The following is a 26,115-nucleotide window of genomic DNA, read 5'->3' as shown; positions in this document are numbered from 1 at the left end:
TCCTTTCCAATCTGTTTTTATGTTCTTTTCACTCAGCTTGGTAGCCAAGTGTTTCTGCTAGCCAGCTGTGAAGTCTACTCCCACCTGATACTGCAGAAATTTTGTATGCATTGAGTGCTCCTCTAAGTAAACATATATTGTGCTCATTTCACTTCTCTAAATGGTGAACAGTTCTGCACTGCTAGTCTTCAGTACATAGAGAAATTTAACTTCTAAAACACACTGACATTGTATAACAGATGTTACTTTAACTAGATAAAATTCACTCTTTTAGTTTTAATTAATTGTCTTTCAAATATGTGTTACCATTTAAACTGGTTGCAGTTTAAAATAGCCTTAAGTTGGAACTACATCAAGAATGGGAGGCTGTTTCTTGATTAGATAGACAAATTAATGGAATCATAAAAGTTCAAATGTGCCTGAAGACCATCTAGTGCAGTAATACACATCATTAAATCAGTGCTAAAAGATAGTAATCCAATTTCTATTTAAAGACCTCAAAGAAGCGTCCACCACCCTCTGAGGCAGTCTATCAAACAGCTCTTGCAGTCCAGAGGTTCTCCTTCATGTTTAAGTCTTACCTTCCTTTCTTTGTTTTTGTAGTTTGAATCCATTGGTTTGTGTCTTGGTCTCTGGAGCACCAGAAAGAAAGCTTGCTCCATTTTTACATTATATCTATTTATAGATGGCTATCAAATCATATCTCTTCTTCTCCAAGATGAACTTACCAAGTTCACTAAGCAGTTAATTATAGGGCTTGGTTTCCAGAACTTTTGCCATCTTGGGCATCTTCCACTGAAGATGGTCCAGTTTGGCAATATCTTTTTAAAACTTAATATCACAGAGAACTTTCTCAAAAGTGTTACAAAAATCTGGGTATTCTACATCCATACCATTTGCCAGATCTACCAAGGTTGTAAATCCATCAAGAAGAAAGTTAATATTAGTCTGGCATGAAATATTTTGAGAACCCCAATTTGTTTTCCAGAAGAATAGAGCTAGGTTTTCATTGGGGAACTGTGCCAATCATCTGGGATTGGCAGATTGCATATGACCCTCTAGATTGCTGAGATTCGAATTTTCATAGTCCCTGACTAGTTGGTAGCTGACTAAGGTTGATGCGTGGTTCAGCTCATTAACAACTGAAGGGCTATAGTTTTAACCATCTCTGTCCTAACCCATTTAAGTGAAATTCCCACTCCAGTTTGTATAGTGGGACCTCGGTATCTGCAGACTTGCCATCTGTGGATTTGAGCATCCGCAGACGGCAAGACTGCGCTGCCCTAGCGGTCCAGAATGGATCTCACATGGGTGTTTATCACACTATACTCTTATAGTGCTACTATTCCACTTTGACTGCTCTAGCTGCCTCCTGTTGCATTCTGGTATTGGCAGTTTTAAGGAGGGGTATTTAGAATTCTAAATATCCCTCCTTAAAACTGCCAATACCAGAATGCAACAGGAGGCAGCTAGAGCAGTCAAAGTGGAATAGTAGCACTATAAGAGTATAGTGTGATAACATCATGGATACCAATGGCTGACTGTATTCTAGAATTGTTTGTTCTCTAGATTCTGAAATTCTAGACATTTATACATAGAAAGAGATAAATAGAACAAGCAGCATGTCTGATTTTCCATCTTTTATATTAACAGTTTTAGCAAATTTTGGCTAAAATTGATGATATGTTTAGTAAGTCATTTTTTAAATGCAAACATCACCCAAAAGGTAAATTTATGCAAAGAATAAATTAGCAGAACAAATTTTTCTGTAGGAACAATATTTGTGGCTGCTGCTCAACTAATTCTTACTCTCCCCCTCCTCTTTTTCTTTTCCCCTTTTTCAGGTGCCTTAGCTGGACCAGTAGTTGATCCACATGTGAGAGCAGTATGGGGGAAGAATGTTACACTGAAGTGCATAATTGACATAAATGAAACATTAACACAAATTACATGGGAGAAGATACAAGGAAAGAGTGCTCCGACTATTGCTGTTCACAATCCTGAATATGGATTTTCTGTTCAAGGAGAATATCAAGGAAGAGTATCACTTAAAAACACATCACTTACTGATGCATCAATCATACTAGAGAATGTTACCTTCTCTGATTCTGGAGAATATGTATGCAAAGCAGCTACATTCCCTCTAGGAAACTCTCAGTCAACAACATCTGTAACTGTATTAGGTATGTTTTTTTAATATTTATTTTGTAAATGTTCCACTTAAAATATTTCAGGATCAGAATTAAATCTGATAGTCTGTTAAATTGGATCCAGGCTTGCATATCCCTGAACAGAAACGGCTAGTGGAAGAATCTGGGATCTAGCAGAAGATTTTTATTGGACAAAAAAGGCAGTGACTTTATTCTGATTCTGTCTTACCCTGTAGCCCCATATAACTGCTTAAATCCCCTGCCCTCGTTCTGCATGCCCCCTTCAGAATAAATGTTTAGTGTCATAGGGACTTCAGGAAGGAAGCAAAGAGACTTTAATGATACCCCAGAAAGCATTCCATTCATGGAGTTCCATTGCACAGAATTGTAGATCAGCTCAGTGAGTGCTTCAGCACAGTATGTTTAACTTTATATTTGAAAATCCTGCTTCTTTTACTAACTAATTCCACTAATGTATTTCAAATGCAATTGTTTTTTCTTTGTAGTCCTCTTTCTGTTTCAGTTAATACACTGGATGTTTATCTTTATTTTAACTGTAATCCCAGGTTTGCCCCATACTGGTAGGACATTTGCTGAGTAGAGATACACTCATGGGACACTTGGAATTATGAAAAGCAATTTTCATCTGCTGTCTTTCTCCTGGCAGCTTACTTTGCTCCTCCCCAGGAAGCAAGTGGAGAATCAATGAAAATTGCCTCCTGTATATACTGTAGGAAACTTTGGAGGGTCCTATTGCAAAAAACAAACAAACAAACAAACCAAAAACAAAAAAACAAAACAAAACCCACATAAAATCATCTTTTGCTTTTAGATGACATCATATGCTTTCTAGGGGGATATGGGGGCATTTTTGCCATGCTCCCCGGAAGCCATTTTAGGGCCAGGGTGGCTTTTTAACAAAGGGAAGTGACCTAGAAACATCCCCTTCTCTTCCCCCCCCCCCTTTTTTTTTTAATCCCAAGGACCACAAAAATGTCTGCATGCAGTCCATGGTCTGCATTCCTCACCACTGTTGTAGGTGATCAAGGAAAATCTTTCATTTGCAGCATCTAATTAGGACCCAAGCTGATATTTCTTCTTATTGTAAATCATCCTGAAATTCTCTTTAAATGAAAGATACTATAAATGTTCTAAATAAATGAACTTCATTATCATTGGTATAAAAATAAATTATAACCCATATGCAGTCTTTAAGGGTTCAGCATATGTCCTGCTTCCATGTTTACTAGCTGCCAATGTCATGCTATCAAATGCCTTTTTTTTAGTACTCCCTAGAAGGTTTATTTAAAAAAAAATAGATTACAGTACTGTATATTAATTGCTAAATGTACTACAGTCAGCACGAAAATATACTGTGGTCAGTGAGATACTCAATATAATATTCCTTAGTGAATATCATATTAATTAAAATTATATTAATCAAGTCAGATAGGAATGTTTATTGATTAGCCCTTAGGCCATTTCAAAATAACACTAAAACAATTAAGTCATAAATTAAGTCATAAATTAAATCTAATCATACATTTTTTTAGTTATTTGGATCCTTAGAATTTTCATTGTACTAATTAAAACTGAGTGGATATGGGGATGCTTAAATTTTTCCATACTTAAGAAATAAAGAAGTTAATGATTCTAATAGTGTTAAATTAAAAAAAAATAAGTGACTGGTGGGGCATTTTATTGTGAAAATTCATAAATCAAAGAATCTTAGGGTCAGAAGGGACCACAACATCCATCTGGTCCAACCAACAGAATGTAATGAACATTTTGAAAATTTTATAATGAATGCTTCTGCAGTTAGATTTGCACCCTCTGCATCCTGCAAACAAATAGAGCAAATGCTAAAAAAAAAAAAAAAAAGGCAGGGAAAGGGGGGAGTGAAGCCTCAAAGGGCCAATCTAAAAAATGGCTGTGAAGAATTTGCCCATTCTTTCTTTAAGGCATAAATCAGACTATTGTAATAATTTAAAACTTGACTGAGATTTTAACTCCTAGAAGTTCATCATCATCATCTCTGTGACTTCCATAGATGGTTCATTCTGCACCCGCACAGTCACAGTATTTGGAAACTTTCAGAGCTTGTGAGTCCTTTTGGTGGGAACTCCACCCCTTAAGTACCACTCATGTCCCCAGTGCCTTCCTGCTTAATTGCCTCAGTTCCTTTTGGGCTGCTACAGTAGCAGCATTGTAGTGAACCTGCTTCTCAGAACATGAAGTAGTTTCCTCAGTGCATGAACTGGTTCTCCCTCAAATCTTTTTCTTCTCTTTCCTTATAGATTTTCCTTAAGGGTTTGTTTGTTTGTTTTGTTCTTGTTCTCCTTTTGGTTGTTCATGTATTTTTTGTTTTTCTTAATTCGTCAGAAGTCCTACTCCTGTTCAGAGGTTTATCTCCTCTCTGGGCATCTTCAAAAAGCATCTTAGTTGTGGCCAGAAGATTGACCAGTCAAGACAGCCATTCCTGTTGCCTTCTCTAGTTGGGTACTGTGGATAGCTGGCTTCACTGCCATGCCTTCACCCCCAAACCTGAAGAAACTGCCTCACTGAAGGGGCTGTTATGGGAGGCAGTGATCAATATTTGATACTTTGCTGCCTAAAACAAATCATTCTACACAGTGTCTATTGGTATTGGTTCCACTCAGGAGCCAATGGAACCATCAGCGGAGGTGTGGGGTACATTAGAACCCCTCTTCTACTTCAGTTTGGTATCTCTTAAGTGTGGTTGCAAGCAGGGTGAAAAGGCTAAGAAGAAACACAAGAATAAAAATCAAGAACTCTCACTCTTGTAGAGGAAGAAGCTTTGGACCTCACAATCAGCAGTCCTGGCTTCTCAGTCTTTGATTCCAGTGAGTCAAATGGTTGATCTTCCTTCAGAATTATCTGAAATTCCTATTGCACTAAATGTCTGTTCACATTCTAGCTTCCTCAGATTCTGAGGCCAGGTGGAATACATCAGAAGTGACGTCATACCAGATGACCAGGACCTTGTGGAGGCCTCGTTTCTTGGCTCAGAAAGATGTTATGGAAAGAATTTTCTGTCTTAACCAGACCATAGTCACACAATTTGAACTCAGTTTTGTGTATTCCAAACTCCCATCTGTCTCATCTTACAGTTCTCAGTGGGGTTTCCCCCCAGTGTTATCCTCCATTTTCTCCAAGGTTTGTAGGGATTGTACTCAGGAGGATTGGTACTCCCTCTTCCTGACATCACATTACTATTTCTCCCTTTGGAATCTTTATGGAACCGTCTTGCTTATGGGGAACCAGACTGGTTCAATTATTGTTCATACTGGGATGATATCTCACAGTACCATTGATCTTTGTCCTATAGGAGAGAGGAGCTTTGATTACCCATAGTACATTTAAGTGTCCCCTGTCTGCTACAGTGTCCTGTCAGTCTCCCTCACCTCTTGGGTCTACTCTTCTTTGTACTGGATTCTGGAACTTAGCTCATGAGCTGTCTCCATACTTTCATGTTGTGCAAGGGATGTTCTTTTTACAACAAAGAAACCTACAAGGCAGTCCTATATACTGAAGTGATGTAAATTTCTTTATTTTTTGGATAGTGAATCAATTTCACATGATCATGTTGAAGTTATTATTATTATTATTAACCTTTATTTATAAAGCGCTGTAAATTTACACAGTGCTGTACATACAATCTTTTAATTAGGCGGTTCCCTGCCCTCAGGCTTCTGGCAGAAGTGCAGCATATACTTTTTTGCTCTCATTCAGTGACTCAGGACTTCCTGCCTTTTCAGTCTGTGTATACATGGATGCCATGTCTGCTTATGTTTGTCCTCCTCAAACCTCCATGTTCACCCACACTCAAGAGTTTTCTCAAAGGCTTTTGTAACCTTCACCCTTCTGTTCATGTGTTCTCCTTTTGAATCACTTACGACTTGTGATGTTCATCTGTTTTCATGCAGTGTGGCATTTCTCATCAGGAAAGGTGGCTGGTGAGCTTTTATCTCTTGGATCTGATCCTCCATTTATTCAGTTACATTGGGATTGATTAACTTTATAACCCGACTTTCCCTTTTTGCTTTAGTGTTTCATATATGACAAACAGTTGAGTTACCCATCTGTTTCCCAAATCCTGCTTCAGACAAGGACAGGGCTTTGCACTCCTTAGATTTGCTAATAACCATTGCTTTTCATGGAGAAGGATTTGATTCCTTGGTGAGACCCTTTGGTTGTTTGAATGCATAGAAATCGGTGGAATGGACTCCCACGGTGGATTGCATCCATAATGAAGCTTGACTTATCAGTTGACTAAGAATGACCTTGCTACTTCTGTGCGAAATCATTCTACTACAACGGTTGCTGCTTTTCTACTTTTCTGGCAGCGATCTTGTAGGAAGAAATATGCAGAGCTGACACCTGATTTCACCCTTCTACCAGATTGGACATACATTCATGTGACCAAGCATCCTTTGGTCAAGCCGTGTTATCTTTGGTTTTAGCATACTGCATCCTACTATCTAGGTTAGTAGCTTACCAGTCACTCATTTGTGTGAGTCACAGAGATCATAAAGAAGAACAGGTTGCTTACTTGTAACTGGTTCTTTGAGTGGTCCTCTGTGAATTCACACAATATGCCTTCCTCCTCAGCCTAGTCCTGCATTGCCTCTTTCTGGTTGTGTCATATATATGGGGAACTGAAATAGAGTAGATTGGGAAGGTGTTGGAGGTGCATGGTACGGAGGAGCTGGTTTTCCCCAAAGTAACTAGTTCTAAAAGTTTTGAAACCTGGCTATGCACACACAGCATGACTTATTTATGTAAGTTCACAGTTGACCACTTGAAAAATCAGTTACAGATAAGCAACCTGTCTTTACAAATCAGAGTAGAAGTTAAAGTAAGGTTGTTGGTTATTTGATATCTCAAACTTTAACAAATTGCATTGGATCCATACAAGTTGCATTAGTGCTCTCTGATTTCAAGCTTTTCAGTGGGATCTAAGTGATGACCAATGTGTCCCATCATTTTCAGTGGAACCATTTATTTAACTAAGGCATGTATTGGATTGCACTGGAAGTCTTACTATACTTATTATATATTATAAAGTACCTGCTTGCTTACCTTTGATTTGTTGTTGTTGTTGTTGTTGCTTGATAAGCTACAAGATTCTCACCTTCCTTCCTTTTTTCCCTCTCTGAGTGAGTGAGACAGAGAGTGCCTTGGGGGTGTTTTTCCCTAGACTTCCGTAATTATGCATATATAGCATGCTATGTGTTACAGTGGAATTGGTTCCAGAAATTTTTGAAGAGTAGGTCTGTCGTTGGCTCTTAATTGTGCATTACAGTGTGAAACATAATGAGTGGCCATAGCCACACTTCTTGTTAACTCTGCTTGATTTCCCCACCAGTATATACCTCATAACTATTTTTTAAAATCATTTTTATTAATTCTATTCATTGAAGACTGCAAGGTGAGCAAAGTTTTTAATGTCAGCAAAAATAATGTCATAATTGTAACTGCATAATAATCTTGTAAAACATATTTCTAGAGTGGTTTGAACATTGGACTTTGACTCTGGAGATCAGGGTTCAAAACCCGACTTGGCCATAGAAACCCACTGGATGACCTTGGGCAAATCACACTTTTTTGCCTCAGAAGAAGGCAGTGACAAATTCCTTCTGAACAAATCTTGCCAAGAAAATCCCATGATAGGTTTATGTTAGAGTTGCCATATAATGGAAATTACTGAAAGACACACAACAAAACTTACTTTCATAAAGGATGGATTGTTCTAGTTATATGACTGTAGATGCCTGGTGTCAAAACTACATTTGTAGGCTAGTTGATAGCACTGGGAATTGGTAATAAATTGGATATAAATTGTTTATAGATAAACACAAAAACTGGGCAGAGAAAACAGAATCCAAAGAAGAAAAAAAGATACGAATAAAGATGCTCAGAAGATGGTTGTTTTATTAGGCCAAAACATGGTTAAATTTTCTTACTATGAATACTCTCAAAGCTTCCTTCAGTGGGCTATTTAGAATTCATTTTCAGAAATTTCTTAACCAGCCAATCCAAAACTATTTATTGGACATGTTAAATCCAAGGTTTGACAGTTCTTGGTTCACAGAGTTGTTGTTTGATTCCAAATATCCCTCTGAATGAATGATTAAGAATATTCATATAACAAAAATCTTTTGAGCATCTTGATGTGTGTCTCCTGTTTCTTCTGTGTATTTCATAGGTTAAAAAGCAATTTTGCATTTGGATTTAAACTAATTTTTAATCTCTGAATGGATATTTGTGTTTTAACGGACTATTTGTATATCTTGACTTGATACCTTTAATTACCCTGCAAGAAATAACTTGAATTCATACCTTGATAAAGAAAATGAAGTCAGAGGCATTTATTTTTTTATGCTGGAAGCCACTCTTAAGGTTTACTTAGGGAAAAAATTAACACAACTATTGACGGTCATTTTCCCCCCCTTATATAGTTGAACCAATTGTGAGCCTGACAAAGGGACCAAATGCTTTAATAGATGGAGCCAATCAAACAGTTGCTGCCATTTGCACAGCAGCCACTGGAAAACCAGCTGCAGAGGTTGTCTGGGAAGGTGATCTTGGTGAAATGGAATCCACTTCAACTTCGTATCCAAATGAAACTGTCACAGTGGAGAGTCAATACAAGCTTGTCCCCACCAGGTTTGCTAGAGGAAGACATATAACTTGTGTTGTGAAACATCCAGCTTTGGAAAAAGAGATAAGAATGGTGTATGTGTTGGATATTCAGTGTAAGTAATTGTTGTGATTCATTATTTTCCCCTCTAGAAAATAGCTCATATTACAAATGCTAGAATAATGCAAGACTATCTGTGTGGATCTCAAAATGTATTCCAAAGTATTCATTGTGATGATACCTTTATGAGACCAACCAAAAGGTACAAAATAGATTATGCTAGTTTTGGAAGGCTAATGCCTCTTCATCAAAGATGGTTAAAAAAAAACATGCAGTTGGGAGGGGATGCTATTAGTCTCAGATCTGTCTTTTATTTTGAAGTATTTGCTTCAAATTTGTATAGGAAGAGGGTCTATGCAGATAGACAGGTTAGACCACACACCCCATGTCTCCCACACAACAGAAGAAAAAATAGTTTTAAAAAATCAGTAAAGGTTCACTGTGTGTTAGCATTCTGGATGGAACTGACTGATGGATTTAAGCCATTTTGTCTAACTTGCTCAGTACTTCAGCCACTGCAGTGATCATTCTCCTTTAAAAGAGTAAGGTAAGCTAAGATGGAGACATGTCTGTTTGCTAGCATATGTTATATCTTCCAGCTACTAGTTACCGCTTTGGGGATCAGTATTTGTGAAGCCAAGTAAGATTTCATGGTAAAGGGGAAAGAGAAATTTACTTAGAATTTTGGCTTCCAGGAATCCTAAGAAAAGACAAGACAGAACAGTGTATGAGACAAAACAGATAAAGTATTGAGAAAGTCAGTATTCTGATTTGCATGGCAGTAATCATGTAGATTAATTCCTTTCCCCATCTAAGAAAATTAGAGCCATTAATTATTGACAAGATGAGTAACAAAAAAAATCAACTCCCTAATAAAAACTTCAGTACATAAGCTGGAGAGATGACACTTAGTTTTGTTGTAAGCCTCTGGTATGAGAATGCTAGTATGCTTTTTATTGATTGATTTGATTTGTCTGGTAGCAGTGTATTTGTAGTAAGTTGCATAATTTGATAATTACAAATGCATTCATTTTTCAAATTACATTAGAGATTTTAACTGACCAAATAATTATAGTTCACTGTTTCAGTATAGGTGCCTTTCTGAAATATATAAATGGCATTTACTGTGAAAAATAACAGCCATCATCTGAAAAAAAGTCTTTAGTGGACAGTTCCATTGATTAAAATTGACCTGCACATATTATTTAAAGAATGAGTAGATTAATCTGTCATCTTAAGTTTTGGAACCATAATTATTAGATACTATATGAATAAACAGTTCATGTAATTAGGATTAATTTCATTCAGGAATAATTCTTTAACATTTAGCTCATTAGGTTACTTGAGTTTAAAATGATTGTGTTTATGTCTCAAGATCAGATGTAAGGTGAAGAGTAACTCTATCTTCTAACAATCGTAGACACCTCATGACACTTTCTAGGTGTGAGAGGTACTTAGTTTTTTAACCTTTTCTCTTGGGATCACTTATGCAAAACTGTATCATGAAGAGAAGTACTTTAGAAAATCTTTCCATCTTGCAGAGCAGGGGTGTTAGGTGTGCAGCCTAGTATATCCCACCACAGAGAGGAAAAGGAAATCATAATAATTTAGATTCAGTAGCCCTTGAGTCCAGTTTTACTGATGGTAATTTATCTGATATCCTCCTACCCTGAGGCCCAGCCATCAGCAACAGAACAATACACAGATTAACACGGGAATCACTCCTCCTTACCCAGGATCACATAGTGTGGACACACACACACACACCCACTCTCTTCCAGGTCAGCATTCTCTGAAGATGCCAGCCACAGATGCTGACAAAACATCAGGAGTAAACTCTTCAAGAGCATGGCCACATAGCCTAAAAAACCCAAACAACTGATTATTTATATAAATATTCTTGGAGCATAGAGCAGTTGGTTACTACTTGAAAACATTGAGTGTGTTGTTAAAATTAAAAATTAATTTCAGTAATTTTCCATCTCTTGGGTCATCTGCTTTTTTGTCCATTAAGTCATATAACTTGTTTTGTTTAAATATCTGTCGCTTAAAAGTCAAGTATATTTTTACAGCTATCTCTGATTATTATGAAATAGATACTGTCACTATATTACAACCATTCTTTTATGACTTTTTAAGCCAGTTAGTATAAAGTGCTTTAATAAAAACTTGATTAAGACTGAGCAAAAAAATAACATTATGTTGATTGTGATACTAGATATAGTGTTAAGTCAGTGACATGCTTTTGCATCATTTTCATAGTTTACAGTTTTTAAAATAATGGTTAACTCTTTCTACCTTGCCTGGAAACTAATTGGCAGCTAGTGAATTGATTTTAATATTGGTGTAATATGATCACTCCTGGTTATACCAGTAACCAATCTGGCTACCATGTTTTGAACTAATTGAAGTTTCTAAATTTGGTACTGAGAGAGCCCAATATACAGCTGTAGAGAGAAGAGGGAAGAAGGTTGGGTTGAGCGGGCGAGAGAGGAGCTTGAGGACCCAGGGGAGAGGGAGGAAAGAAGATGGGAGGGGGAAGCCCAGCTGGGACCGAGGGAGGAATTAGAGACCCCACCTTGGGGGCAGGGAAGGTCGACTGGGGGCTTAATAAGGAGGAAGGGAGAGGCGCAAGGGGGGAAGAGAGTTGGCGGAAGATTGGGACGCGGAGAGAGGTACGGAGGAGGGAAAGCAGAGGAATACAGCATCAGCGAGACGGAGAGGAGGACCTGGGAAGGTAGTACCCCTGGAAGTCGGGTGAGGGTAGGGCCAGTTCTTACAACCCACCCTGCATGTCCGCGGCGAGGAGAAGGAACACGTGCCCAGCCGTGGAACCCGGAAATAGGCCAGGAAGGAGAAGGGGCTAGAGAAGGGGAGGAGACTTGGTGGTCGGTGAGGGAACGGCGAAGACTTCTCGGCTCCAACCCCAGTCCCGGGAGTAGGAGAGAAGCAGAGACGTCTGCAGGCGACTACCGCCCAGCTCAGCCTCATACCCTGTAAACACTTACCTGGAGAAGAGACGGCATCAGTGAAAGAAACTGTTTCGGAGAGGCTTTGCTCTTTGTCCTTTGAGTTCACGGGGAGCTAAGAGTTAATAAAGTTTTGTTCATGTTGCAAGCATCATTTGGACTTTGAGGAGTGTTTTGGGTAACAACTCGGGAGTAAAATGGAGCCAACCCCAGGGGTGCCCTCGGCGGGCATAGGAGCCACGCCCACAACAGCACATTGCAGTAATCCAACATTGACGTTAGCAGCATGTACACTTTCATTTTAAGATCCTCCAGCTTTAAGAAGGGATGCAGCTGGTGTAAGAGCTGATAATAGGCTCTCCTGGCTGTCACATCTGTCTGAGCTGTTGTTTGAAGTGACAGACCCAGAGGTACTCCCAGGTTGCAAATATGGTCTTTCAAGGGAGCGTAACCCCATTCAAGACTGGTTGACACACCTCCAAACCTAGGTTAGGACCCTTGAGAGTAAACACTCCTGTCTTCTCTGGATTCAGCTTCAGTTTGTTTTCCCTCATCCAACCCATTACCTCTTCCAGGTATCCTTAGCTGAGGATCTTTTTGAATGCATTGAGAAATATATTTGGGTGTCATCAGCATATTGATAGCATGTTGCCCCATGCCTCCGGATGATCTCGCCAAGCAGTTTCATGTAGAGAGTGAACATCAATGGGGATTGAGTGGCACCTTATGCTATGCCATATAACAGCTCCTTTTTTGAGGAGCAGCTGTCTCCAAATACCACCATCTGGAATCTATCCGAGAGATAAGATTGGGACCACTGAAGTATTGTACCTCCAATTTCTGTCACGGGGCAGGATATGGACCTAGAGGAGGCCGAAGATGGAATTCAGGCCAGTTCCCCAGGCAAAGAGCAGCCAGCAGCTGAAGAGCAGCCTCAGCCAGCTCTTAGTTTTGAAGAGCACCCTCAGCCAGCAGAAAGACAAAGGCAAGAAACACCTGAAGCTGATGGGGCAGAGGAGATGACACAGCCTCCAACCCCGAGAACAAGGCATAAAGGAAGAATAACAGACCAACGATGCTCAATCAAGCTGTTTGCCAAGAGGCAACAGAGTGACTTTGATTAGAACTAGCTGGTGTCAGCCCATTTAACAGCTGAGTCTGCCTAGGGGTAGTGCTGGAAGGAATTTCTTGATGTGCATTCCTGTCTCCAGTCTCCTGCAGTTCAGACCTTTGACATCTTGGCTTCTTTGACCATTGGACTGTGTTGACCTTGTTGCTTGTTGGTTTTCCCTGAACTGGAGTGTTTAACAAACCAACAGTTTCTCTGGACCAACTCCCACAGACAAGGATGCTTTCTGAGTGCTGGTTATTTACTGCCCTTGTTGGCACTATCAGTTAATTGTTTCTTCTAGGCCAGCCTGTGTATGTGTTAGTTGAATCAGGACAATTCCTAGACCCCTCAGCCATTCCAGAAAAATATCATGGTTGATGATATTGAATGCTGCTGAGAAGTCCAAATGTACTATCAGGGGCAGACACACCTTGCCAATACTCAGGAAAAGTCCACTAAGGAGACCATAGCAGTCTCAACTCTGTCCTGTTTTGAAACCAGTTTGAAATTGGTGTAGATAATTTGTATCCTCCAAGACTGTCTAAAAGTCAGAGGCAACTGTCCCGTCGATTATCCAGAAAAGGGAGATTTGATACTGGTCTCTAGTTGTTACAGTCATGGGGTCCCGGGAGGGATTTTTAAGAAACAGTTGTACATACCACTGCTTCTTTTGAACAAGATGGAAAATTTCTCTCCCTGAGAGATGCACTAATAATCCATTACAGCTGAGATCTAACTGCATCTCCCCTCTGGATGACCAGCCAAGAAGGACAAAGATCAAGAAGACAAGTTACATTCCTTACTCAAGTAAGCCTTGAGGCTATATTTTAAAACTAAAACCATTTCGAGATAGGGAAGAAGTGGGAATGTTAGCATACCTTTCTTTTCTCTAATTTTGTTTCATTTGAAAAATCCAATTGTTGGTGCCAATTAGAGTAAAGCCATTGGATCAGTGGGAATCTGTTGGGTCAGCACATAAATAAATTACATTGATTCTGGGGGTTATAATCTAATTAGGGCTAACAGTTGGATTAAGGCCAGGGTATCCAAATTCTCCAAACCGTGCAGATCAACCTAGGTGGCTAGTATGCAGAAAGCGAAGTATCTTCTATATTACTGAGTATTTATGATTTAAAATCCTGTAATCCTTGGTGCCAGAGTCTATATAATTTTACTCCCAGTTTGAGAATTTTAAGTTCTTTCATATTCTCTTCTATGATAGTTTATAATTATGTATTTTTGCAGATTCCCCTGAAGTTACAGTAACTGGGTATGATGGAAATTGGTATATAGGACGAGAGAATGTTTTACTCAGGTGTAATGCTGATGCAAATCCACTGCCAATGGAGTTTACGTGGAGTCGGTAAGTTCTTAATCTGAAAAATCTGGTACTGTTCACCAGCGTTATTTTATGTTTATTATATTTTATTTAAAAGCCTCTTAAAATGTTTCTAAACTCATAAAATCTTAATTTCTTAAATACGGCTTTCATATTGCTGGAGAGAAGTGACTAATGCGTTGCCACAGGTTTCTGTCCTTTGCTCAGTGCTATTCAGCATCTTTATCAATGACTTGGATGATAGAATATAGGGCAAATTTATCAAAATTTGCAGATGACACCAGATTAGGAAGGGTAGCTAATATCCCATAGGACAGCATCAGAATTCAAAATGACCTTAATAGATTAGAACAGCAATGTCCAAACTCTGGCCCTCCCCGTGTTTTGGACTTCAGCTCCCAGAAGCCTCAGCCACCTTGGCCAATGGTTTGGGATTGTGGGAGCTGAAGTCCAAAACACCTGGAGGGCCAGAGTTTGGACGTCATTGGATTAGAAAGTTGGGTCAAAGCTAACAAAATTAATTGAAACAAGGAGAAATGTAAGGTACTACATTTAGGTAGAAAAAATGAAAGGCTCCAGTATAAGGTAAGTGACATCTGGCTTGACAGCAGTACAGTGCACCTGTGTCATACCCGGGCACCTTTTACACAGCTTTCAGTTTATGCTGAAAGCCACGGCAACAGGGTTGCAATGGCGCTTGTGCCACGCGTCATGCACGAGCCCCATTATTTTCAATGGGGCTCGAGCATACGCACTGTTTTCTCATACGCGGAGAGGGATTCCCCATATAAGGCAAAGGACGCACTGTACATGCGAAAGGGATCTGGGAGTCTTACCAGACCTCAAGCCAAACATGAGTCAGCAGTGTGATGTAGCAGCTAAAAAAGCTAATACAATTCTAGGCTGCATCAATTGAAGTATAGGGGAATTGTAAGTTTTGGTTACAGATGCTGTAGTTGATCAATATGGGTGAAGAATATTTTTGCAGTCTAAATACTGCAGTTGTAATAGATTGTAAAATAGCTTGTTCCTCAAGGGTGTTCAGGAGGCATCTGAAAAAGTGGGTAGTGTTCTGCTCACAACCCAGGAGAAGCAAGATCATATGATAATAAAAATGACTGTTCTCTGGTTCTACTTCCAGTTTCTTTTACCTCATCAAGTGATGTATTTTCATGGTCTCTATGACTCACAAAGGGGTCACTGCAGAGAAATCTTCAGATTCTTCGTCGTAGTCTCTGTGAATCACACAAATGGGTTTTCCTGTGCCTGCACAGACATTTGGAACCTTCTAGAATCACTAGGAAAAACTTTTTGGCGGTAGCTCCACCCACCCTATATATATCCCTAGCATTCCCACTCTTTTCACTCAGATCCTTTTTGTCTGCTGTGCTAGCAGCATAAAGGAACTGATTCCTAGAATCGCTCAATTTGAATTTAACAGCTCTTTGATCTTGCTTTGGGCTTTGGATTCCTGCTCTTCTCTTGGATTTTGGCATTGGCGTAGTGTTTTTTTCTGGTTTTGATTCTGTTTTGAATTCGTCCACTCTTAACTTCAGAATTTGGGTGTTGTTTGTTACTCATGTATTTTATCTTGAATTTTCCCCACACTTGCCATCGTCGGTAAATATGGCCTCCTGGTCCATGTCCTTCAAGAGGTGTGATGAATGTGGGACAAAAATCCCATGGCAACACCCATGGGATATAGGACGAGCTCCCGTTACTTGCTTTGTGTGAGGAGGGCAATATGCAAACAAGAGCCCTTTGCAGGGCTTTCACCCCTCAGGCCAGAAAAAAATCTCTGTAGTTCTACTGTTTTTTAAAAATTGTTCTTTACCACCCTATTGCCTTTCTCTTCATATATCCCTTAATCACTGCTTTTTGTCTGTTCTCAGTCTCTACATTCTTTACATCTCATGATACCTAGTAAAAAATGTTACCTGCCTTTGGTACCAAACATTCTATTAAAGAAGTAATGCCGAACACACATTTATTTTGTTAGGTGAAGTATACCTGTGTAATTAATTCATTTCTAGTCATTTAAATAAAGTCAGTTTTGTGAATTAACATTTGGATTTTTAAAAAAGAAACTGGTAATGAGAATTTCATCTATATTGTTTAGTGAGGCTCTGGTTTAAGGATAATGGCTTGATGTCCAAAGAAATTTGTGGTAGCAATTTGCTCTCAACTATGTTCCTGATGAGGAAGGAATTGGTTGTTTGGGGCACAAATTTTAACATTTTACACTAAATGACTAACTGGTAAAGGTATGAAGATAAGAATGAGATAACAAGATTTGGAGTTAAATTCCTCACACAGAACTCTGTGTGTGTCCCCACACAGAGCATTTTACAACTTTGTCTATGGTTTAAGAATAAATATGCTACCTAATTGCTACTATGTTTATATAAAATATAATTGTGAAGTTGAATTTTTTTTCCAGTTGAAATGTTATGTAAATGATCTTATTTCATTCTAAAGAGAGAACCTCTTAGTATTTCAAATAAAATCTTATTCTCAGAACACTCAAACTGCCTGTAAACATTTTGCAATTCAGATTGGATGGAAGTTGGCCTGAAGGTTTGCAGTCCTTAAACAATACTCTGCATTTCAACAGTCCATTGACTTACAATTATACTGGAACTTATGTTTGTAAAGTGGCCAATACGCTGGGCCAAAGAAGTGATCAAAAGACTATCTACATATTAGGTAAGTCATTTGATTTCTGTTTCTCCATGCATTATAAAAGGTACTTTTAAATGGTGCTCTGTTAGAAATATTGTAATAGAAGTTAAATAATATTTTTGTTTTAACTATGTTAGCTTTGAAAACCAGCCTTCTTCATGGCCTTTCACTCACTCATATGGGTTGCCTGTACCAGTGCAGTCCCAGAATCTAAAGTACTTCCTGCCTCGTTCATTTGAGAAGCCTTAACAGAATCTGGTTCAGTGATTCTTTGAATCACCTTTAAGAATGTTACATTGTGTGCACCACAAGGAGGAGGGAGAATATGGTTGTGGTCTACCCAAAAACTGGTATGATCTCTGAAAGCAAACTAGTTTTCAGTTTCTTCTCTGGTAGCAGGGCTATGGTTGGAATCAGCAGCTGGGACAATATTTTTAGCACTAGCTACACAGTTTCCTCATACAAATACTTGTAAACATATGTTCTATTTATTCCTGCTGAGTGGAGAAGTTAGTATGGTACCAAGAGAAACTGGGAACAACTGGAAAGATTTGAACGTGGGACTTAGTCCTGTCATTAACTCATCTTACAGTTTTAGGTAAGCCAGTTTCTCAGCCTGGCTCCCGCCCCGTCTACAGTATATTAGAACTGGTCCTCTTTTATACAGTCGTAAAGTTCCCATGTTTTAGCACATATGAAATGCTTTGAACAGTGTGAAATGCTTTGTAAGAATTAACTCTTAAATAGTAGTAATACATAGGGTTCAAGTTTGTGGAATGTCAGCTTGCATAGTGCCCATGACTTCAAGAACTATGATTTCCGTAACAACATGTTGAATTCTCGCCTCCAGTATGAGAGGGAGACAGTGTTCATATATCATCCAAGACACATTCATGGGTAGCTGTGTTGGCCATTTAACAAATACAAACAAAAATCCATCAGTGATACCTTTATTGGCCAACTGAAATGCACAATATACTTGTTGCAAGCTTTTGAAGCTCCATGAGCTTCTTCATCCGGCAAGATATTACAAACCAAACAGGAGGGGGAAAAAAACAATTGGAGATGTTAGTCAAATGCCTGCATGTTGTTTCAGTCCTTAGTAAAGATGTTATGATGGGGAGGATATCTTTTGCAGGCAGGCTCCTCTCCCTCCTGGCCATGCAGCAATATTATCCAAGAGTTACTCCTCTATGCTGCTTCTCTTGCTGCTGCTGCTGCTGTTTTGGGATGAGCCCTGTTGTATCAGAACAGTGGCCTATTTAAATCCAGAATTGTATTGCCATTTAAATGTATGGTGTAGTGTTTTCAGTGTTGGATTATGACTCTGAAGATCAGGGGTAAATCCCCATTCAGCTATAGGAACCCACTGAGTGATCTTGGGCAAGTCACATTGTCTAAGCCTCAGAAGCAAACTCAAAGGCAAACTTCCCTGAACAAATCATGCCAAGAAAACTGTGTGATAGTATCTCCATAAGGTCCCCATAAGTCAGAAACGACTTCAAGGCACACAATCACAAAAGTCAACATGCAGTTCATGAGTATAGTAGTCCACTCTTGCTATTTTTTGCAGTAATTGATATTCAGAGGCATTTTACTCTATATTCCTGAATGCCTCATCCTATCTTTTCTCAAAGGACAAAGGAATGAAAAGAAGCAAGCTTCTAAACGAGATAGTGGGCAGATAGGATGATCACTGGTATATCATCCTTTTACTAAAATCCCTGATGACTTTGGGATGTAATATAATAGACTGTAGACTGAATTAAAGTTTGCTATAGACAGCTTGAGAATACAAATAGAGCTGTAGGAATGGATTGACTTCCCTGGGATTTACTGTGGAAAGGCTATGAAATAACTCCTTTCTTTTTGCTGAAATCAGAAAATAGTTTGGTCTGAACCCAGTGATCATGCTCTGTAAAGCCATTGGGAACCTAATGAGCTTCCTTAGCTAGAAATGGCATGCACTGTTGCTTGGGCGGAACATGGAATAGTCTTGTACCTTAAAGGCCAGCATGTTTTGTTTGGCATAAGGTTCTATAGACTGCTGCCCACTTCATCAGCAATCCACAAAAGCTTATACCATACACAGTGCGCCTTCACCAAGCATGGGCTTACCATCCGCAGATTTGAGCTTCTGCAGATGGCAAACCCCAGCTTTTGCAATGAATGCATATGCACATGGCGGGAGCATACCCCTTGAAAAGAACAGGACTTCTTAGAGTGGATCAACAAACTAATATGAGTAAGCCCTTTAGGTATTCTTGCTGTTTAATTTTCTCAGAGTTTCCAACATTTGCTGCTGCTGTATGATTCTTTTACAAACTGCTGTATGGTTCTTTTACGTCTTTTACAAAGAACTGGCCAAAAAGAAGAAGTAAAATATCACTCCTTTTGCCATCCCAGTTTAAAATGGTGGCAGCCCAAATGGGGACTGGGTGCATGCGGTTACTGCGCCTTGATGCAAATTGTGCCAGAGCGGCCACAACCCACTTTATCAGGCCTGTCTGTTTCAGGGAGATGTCAGCTATTCATAATGATTGGGGAACCTTTTGTTAAGGGCTATCCAATACTGAGAACATTCTAACTTTTTTTCATTACATAATTGGACCAAAAAAATTCTCATTCCTTTTAAACTTAGCTGTTTACTCTTCTGATACTATTTTTATGCTGCTTTCCTTGCCTTTATATTTGTATTATATTTTATTGCATGTTTCTAGTGTGTTTCTAACTCTGCTCCATCCTGGGAATTGATTTGAATAATGGGATAAACATTTCATAAATAAAGAAATATTACAGTGATTTTCAGAATATATATTAAAATCTACATGTAAATGTGTGAAAACTTGGTAAAATTTCTATTAGTCTTTATAGCTATAACATAGATAAATGAAACATTTTTCAAATTTGTCATATAATGTAAGCTTCGATTCATTGTAAATGTCACTGTGCAGCACAGATCTATCATTTAACAAAGCAGTAAACCTCCTTTGAAATAAATTTATTGTGAAACTTATAGTTCTTATCTTCAAGATTTCAGCAGCATACTGAAAAGTCATTCTGGAAAATTCTACTGGGTGGAAGAGGAATCAAATTATAGATATTTAAAAACCTACTGAGGTTTAGTACTATTTAAGAGAATAGTGGCAAAAAGATGATTATTTTATGAAAGGCATATGGAGCTTGTCTGGTTTAACTTGCGTTATATAATGCATTACGTCTGTCATTGACTAGGGCACATCTTAGACTGAAAACCCCACAGCTGTAAAGGTCAGTCAATGATCTTGATTCAGTCCCATGCTCTCAACTTGATCTACTTCACAAATTTTTTAGAATAAAAAAATAGATAATCCTTTCTACATGCTACTCTTATATCATCAGAGAAAGAGTAATAAAACATAATACACACCTAGATTGTTTGTTTGTTTGTTTGTTTGTTTGTTTATTGGAGTTATACCCCACTTTTCTCCTGGTTAAAAACACATTTAAAACATAATTACTAATAAACGATGATACAGCTTAGCACTTCACACTACTGCTACATAATTTACATTTCAAAGGCCTTCCTGAATTAAAAAGTCTTTACTTATTCACAGAAAGAGAGCATGGAGTGGGGACCAACTGGACCTCCAGTGGAAGGGAGTCATGAGAGTGTTGTGGGACCAAGAGAAACCCTTTTCCTGCTGGTCTTAAAGCTCGTGCTGGCTTGTATAGGGAGATATGCTCTTTCAGATGGTCTTGGCCTAAGCTGTGTAGGGCTTTGAAGGTCAATGCCACCACTTTGAATTGTGCCTGGAAATGAGCCAGCAGCCAGTGAAGTTATTTCATCACCAGGTTTTGGGGGTATCGCAGGAGTCTTGTAACCAGCCCGTTAACAACTTGGCTTGGAATGGCTCCAAGACTATCTGAAAGAGCATATCTCCCTATACATTTTGGACCCACTGGAGTTTCTGAACAGTTTCCAAAAGTAGCCCCACATAGAGTGTATCACAGTAATTGAAATGTAATAAAGGCATTTTTGGTTGTAGCCAGATCGGATATCTCAAAAACGGATCCATACTAGTTTGTGTGGCTAGCATGTTTTTAGAAAGTTAAGGAGCCTTCACTTTTTTTCTCCCTTGGCTCTTCAACCTATTTAAATGTTACATATAATTCCATTCAAATGTTTTCCCTATATATCAATTTTCCTTGAGTATGACATTGCATTATATATTTAATTTGGGAAACGGTAAAGTTATATACCTTGATATTAAACAGAAATCAGTGGTGTGTAGAAAACAGTGGATTTTATTTTCTTGAGAGCTGGTGTTCACGAGAGATGCAGTTATGGATTGGTAGGATTGAAGGATAAAATTATGAGATCACATAATAAGAATAAAGGGAAACTAGATAATGAAATTTAAATTGATGCAGGTGATGGAAGCAAATTTCAGGGGGAGATAATCTGTAGTGCCCCCTGCAAAAGACTGTGAGAGGAATATTAAAATACATTTTATATGAGTATAGGTTATTGTGGTCTAAATCCTTTTAGATAGATGCACAAAAGGCTGTCAAGTTTGAAAGGTGTGTGTGTGTGTATGATATATCTAATGTATATATCATACACATTAGAAAAATAGTTAACAATAGGACCAAATGGCCATGAATGTCTTTGTCTTTTTCTTCTACCCTTCCAGTTACCTGCCTTTCTGTGGAGCCATTCCACTAGCTTTAGATGCCATAATTTTCATGCCCTCTATCTTACATTTACTTCTGATATAATTACTGAGGAAAGTCAAGAGTAAAGGAAGAGGAAGTCACTAAACCTTTCTGCTACAATAGTCTGTCCCATTCTGCATGTACCAACCTGTGTATAAAAAATACTTGAGAGCGCCTTCCCATTAATGCACCCCCTCACAGAGTATTAACTGCCCATAGTACATTTCAAGCTTGCCTGTGTGATTTTATTAGTAGTCAGTGGAATTAATGTTGCCTGTAGGAGAAAAAGACTTCCTGATCTCTAAACTGGACACACATCAAAAACTGCTATTTTCAAGATGCTGATAGCATGTTCCTCAGAACTGTTTGGTAGCATGGTGATAATCTGTTTTGAAAACTGTAGAAACTAAATTTATTGCCTCAACTGTAAAGCAATTTGGAGATCAGTTGACTTCATTAACATCTTTGAAGACTAAACATCATTGTTCTAGACATTCCTTTCTACACTCTGTTCTCATTTGTTTAACATGCTTGAATATATACATAAAGACTTTAACAGATTACCTGATGGAACTGAGTAAATAAGTCATTCAGTGATAAATGATATAGACCTAATAACACTAGCCTCTCATATCTGTTGAATGAATTCTTTTAACTTGGTAAGTAAAGCATTAGAAAAAGAGGTCTGTATAGATAATAAAATGCACGTTACTGTATAAGTCAATTGGGTTAATTTAAATATTCAAATTATGCACAGCTAAAATATAATTGTAGCTATAAGTAAAATGAATTTAATTGTATAACACCATATAGCTAACTAAATCTGAATTTAAATCAGAGAGGAGGAGGAGAGAAGGAGCTGGGCAGCCATTTTGAGCGGTGACTGTTTTAATTTTTTTAAGAAAAACTTTGGCAGAGTGTGCTTGTTTCTGAGGAGGTGGAGCTTCTGTGAGTCACGTCTGTGAGTCACTAGGGGTGGAGCTAGCAGACTAGCTCTATACAACTCCTCCCAGAGCCGCGCACTGTTTTTTTTCCCTTTTAATGAACATCAACAGCAGAGGCTGCAGGTGAGAAGCAAACCTTGAGTCAGAACCTTACCCTTAAGTGCAAGCTAGCAGCCGGGACATTCCTATAGTTATATTTCCAGTAGATTGAGCTCGCTGCCAGAGACTGGTGAAATGCCCAGGTCATCAGGGCCCTTAACGTTGGTGTTTACCAGAGGATTTTTTGAAGAGGAAGCCCACAGTCCTGTTTCAGTCATTACTAAAGACTTCGCAGTATAGACACTGAGGGAACTGCTGCAGTCACCTGCAACACTTGTGGGATGTTTGTCTTTTTGCCTGTAGAAGTGGAGAACTTCACATGCACCAAGTGCAAGTTGGTAACACTCTTGGAGGAGAAAGTACAGCAGCTGGAGTCCAGAGTAGCTACACTTCAGCATATTAGGGAGCAAGAGGATTTCCTGGACTAACGATCTTGGATGAGTACCATGCAGAGGAAGTTGCTGGAGTGGAGGAGGTCACTTCACATACACAGGAGACAGACAGCTGGAGGAATGTCACGCAGAGAAGTAGGCCAAGAAGGGATTGTTCTGGGAGCTTGCAGCTAGAGAATCGATTCGAAGCTCTTTCCCTTATCAAGGAGGACAAGGAAGAGCAGCATGAACAGACTTCAGGGACAGAGCAGGGGAACCTGAGAGTCCCACCCAAGGGAACAGTCGCTGCTAAGCCTCGGAGGAGGTGTGTGGTCATAGTGGGGGATTCCTTGCTGAGGGGTACAGAAGCAGTGATTTGTAGTGATGTAACAAGATGTCTTGAGAGGTGTGTTGTCTCCCAGGGGCAAAGATCCGTGATGTGACAGCGGCTGACAAGACTGGTGAAGCCTACTGACCAATACCCCTTCCTTTTGGTCCACGTGGGAACCAATGATACTGCACAGCCTTCAGAACATCAGAAGGGATTACGAGGCTCTTAGTAGGAAGCTGAAAGAAATGGATGCACAAGTTGTCATCTTGTCTCTTCTGCCAGTTGAAGGGCACGGTCCAGGAAGGGAGAAGAAAATAGCGGATGTGAACAACTGGCTCCGCAGATGGTGCCACCAAGAACAATTTGGATTCTTCAATCATGGGCTGCGGTTCCATGAGGAGGGACTTCTTACAACGGATGGGTTGCTTCTCACACCAGTTGGAAGAAATGTTTTGCCAACAGTCTCAAGAATTTGATCAGGAGGGCTTTAAACTGAGTTTCGTGGGAGAGGGAGACAATATTAAGGAAGGCGAAAGGGCTGGAGAAAATAGTCAAACCGACAGAGAGGAAACAAGACAAATAGTGCAACGACCCAACAATTGGAGGCAAAAAACTCTTGCACAGGCAGCAAGTAAAGGGGACTCTTGGTTTACGATGTCTCTACAGTAATGCACAGAGCATGGGAAATAAGCAAGATGAACTCTAACTCTTAGTACAGTGATGGTGAACCTTTTGGAGGCCGAGTGCCCAAACTGCAAGCCAAAACCCACTTATTTATTTCAAAGTGCCATGTCCCTCTGGCTTTCTAGTAACAAACTTCGGAAAACTCTATGCTGGGGCAGCGGCACATGTGCCCACAGAGAGGGCTCTGAGTGCCACCTATGGCACACGTGCCATAGGTTTGCCATCACTGCCTAAGTACAACAAAGCAAATATGATATAATAGGCATCACTGAAACCAGGTGGGATGAGTATCACAAGTGGAATGTAGAAATAGAGGGGTATAACCTTGTAAAGAGAAATAGACCAAACAGGAAAGGAGAAGGAATAGCACTATATGTCAGAGATATTTACACTAGTGAAGAGATCCAGGACATCAATACTGGCAGCCAGGTGGAGAGCATCTGGATAAAAATTAAAGGGGGGAGGGAAACAACAAGGATGTTATGATGGGAGTCTACTACAGACCCCCCAGTCAGCTGGAGGAATTGGATGATGCCTTTCTAGAACAGATGACTACACACTCAGAAAGGAGAGATGTAGTAGTGATGGGTGACTTCAACTATCCTGATATTTGCTGGAATTCAAACTCAACAAAATCCTCAAGGTCTAGAAAATTCCTCACTTGCCCTGAAGACAATTTCATTGTCCAAAAGGTGGAAGAGGCAACAAGGGGGTCAGCTATTTTAGATCTGATCCTAACCAACAAAGATGACTTGGTTAATGGGGTGCAAGTGGTGGGATCATTAGGTGGAAGTGACCATGTTCTCCTGGAGTTTGTAATACAGTGGAAAGGAGAAGCCAGGCATAGTCAGACACACATTCTAGACTTTAGGTGAGCAGATTACAGTAAACTTAGAGAAGTATTGAGGGTGATCCCGAGGTCAGAAATACTAAAAGAGAAGGGATCTCAGGATGGATGGGAGTTTATCAAAAGGGAGATACTGAAGGCACAATTTCAAACAGTTCCAGTGAGAAAGAAAAATGGGAAGTGTCTCAAGAAACCAGGATGGATGACCAAGGGACTTTCAACTGAGCTAAGTTTTAAACGGAACATGTATAAGAAATGGAAAAAGGGGGGAAATCACAAAAAAGGAATTCAAAGAAATAGTCATGTGTAGGGGCAAAGTCAGAAAAGCTAAAGCTCAGAATGAACCCAGGGTTGCTAGAGAGGTTAAGAACAATAAAAAAGGCTTTCTTGGATATGTCTGCAGCAAAAGTAAGACGAAGGAAACGGTAGGGCCACTGCGTGGAGAAGATGGCAAAATGCTAACAGAAGACAGAGAAAAGGCAGAATTACTCAACATCTTCTTTGCCTCAGTCTTCTCAGAAAAGGCAAAGGATGCTCAACCTGAGGATAATGGAGCAGAGGACAGAATAGGGAAATTTCAACACAGAATAAGTAAAGAGATAGTACAGGAATACCTTGTTAATCTAATTGAATTTAAGTCTCCAGGACCAGATGAACTCCATCCAAGGGTATTAAAAGAACTGGCAAATGTAATATGGGAGCCATTGGCAATAATCTTTGAGAACTCTTGGAGAACAGGAGAAGTCCCAGCAGACCGGAGGAGGGCAAACGTTGTCCCCATCATCAAAAAGGGGGGAAAGGAGGATCCCAACAATTATCGTCCAGTTAGTCTGACATCAATACCAGGAATGATTCTAGAGCAGATCATTAAGCAAAGAGTCTGTGAACATCTAGAAGGCAATGCCATAATCACAAAAAGTCAACACGGGTTTCAGAGAAAGAAGTCATGCCAGACAAATCTGATCTCTTTCTTTGATAAAATTACCAGCTTGTTAGATGAAGGGAATGCTGTGGATATAGTATATCTTGATTTCAGTGAGGCCTTTAACAAGGTTTACCATGACTTTCTTGCAATCAAGCTTGTAGAATGTGGGTTAGACAAGATAACTGTGTTACATGGATTTGTAATTGGTTGACCGGCCGAAGCCAAAGTGTGCTCAACAATG

The 26,115-nt window shown here is 39.4% G+C and overlaps 1 protein-coding gene across 5 annotated transcripts in view; it reads left to right on the top strand.

Moving 5' to 3' along the window:
* LOC121917245 (nectin-3-like) overlaps positions 1 to 26,115 on the top strand; it is a 90,329-nt gene that overhangs the window by 33,331 nt on the left and 30,883 nt on the right. For 2 of the 5 annotated variants that reach the window (XM_042443009.1, XM_042443008.1), the window contains exons 2-5: positions 1,845 to 2,183; positions 8,633 to 8,929; positions 14,200 to 14,317; positions 16,848 to 16,999. In XM_042443009.1, coding sequence (XP_042298943.1) covers positions 1,845 to 2,183; positions 8,633 to 8,929; positions 14,200 to 14,317; positions 16,848 to 16,999 — 906 coding nt within the window. Of the gene's footprint in view, positions 1 to 1,844; positions 2,184 to 8,632; positions 8,930 to 14,199; positions 14,318 to 16,811; positions 17,000 to 26,115 lie in introns of all 5 variants that reach the window. The other 3 variants (XM_042443007.1, XM_042443010.1, XM_042443011.1) reach the window with 3 other exon arrangements.

This window comes from Sceloporus undulatus, unplaced genomic scaffold (assembly GCF_019175285.1).
Source record: "Sceloporus undulatus isolate JIND9_A2432 ecotype Alabama unplaced genomic scaffold, SceUnd_v1.1 scaffold_13, whole genome shotgun sequence".
In the NCBI taxonomy this organism is placed as follows: domain Eukaryota; kingdom Metazoa; phylum Chordata; class Lepidosauria; order Squamata; family Phrynosomatidae; genus Sceloporus; species Sceloporus undulatus.
Note: the sequence above shows the minus strand (reverse complement) of the source record. Positions and strands in the feature narration are given on the sequence as shown.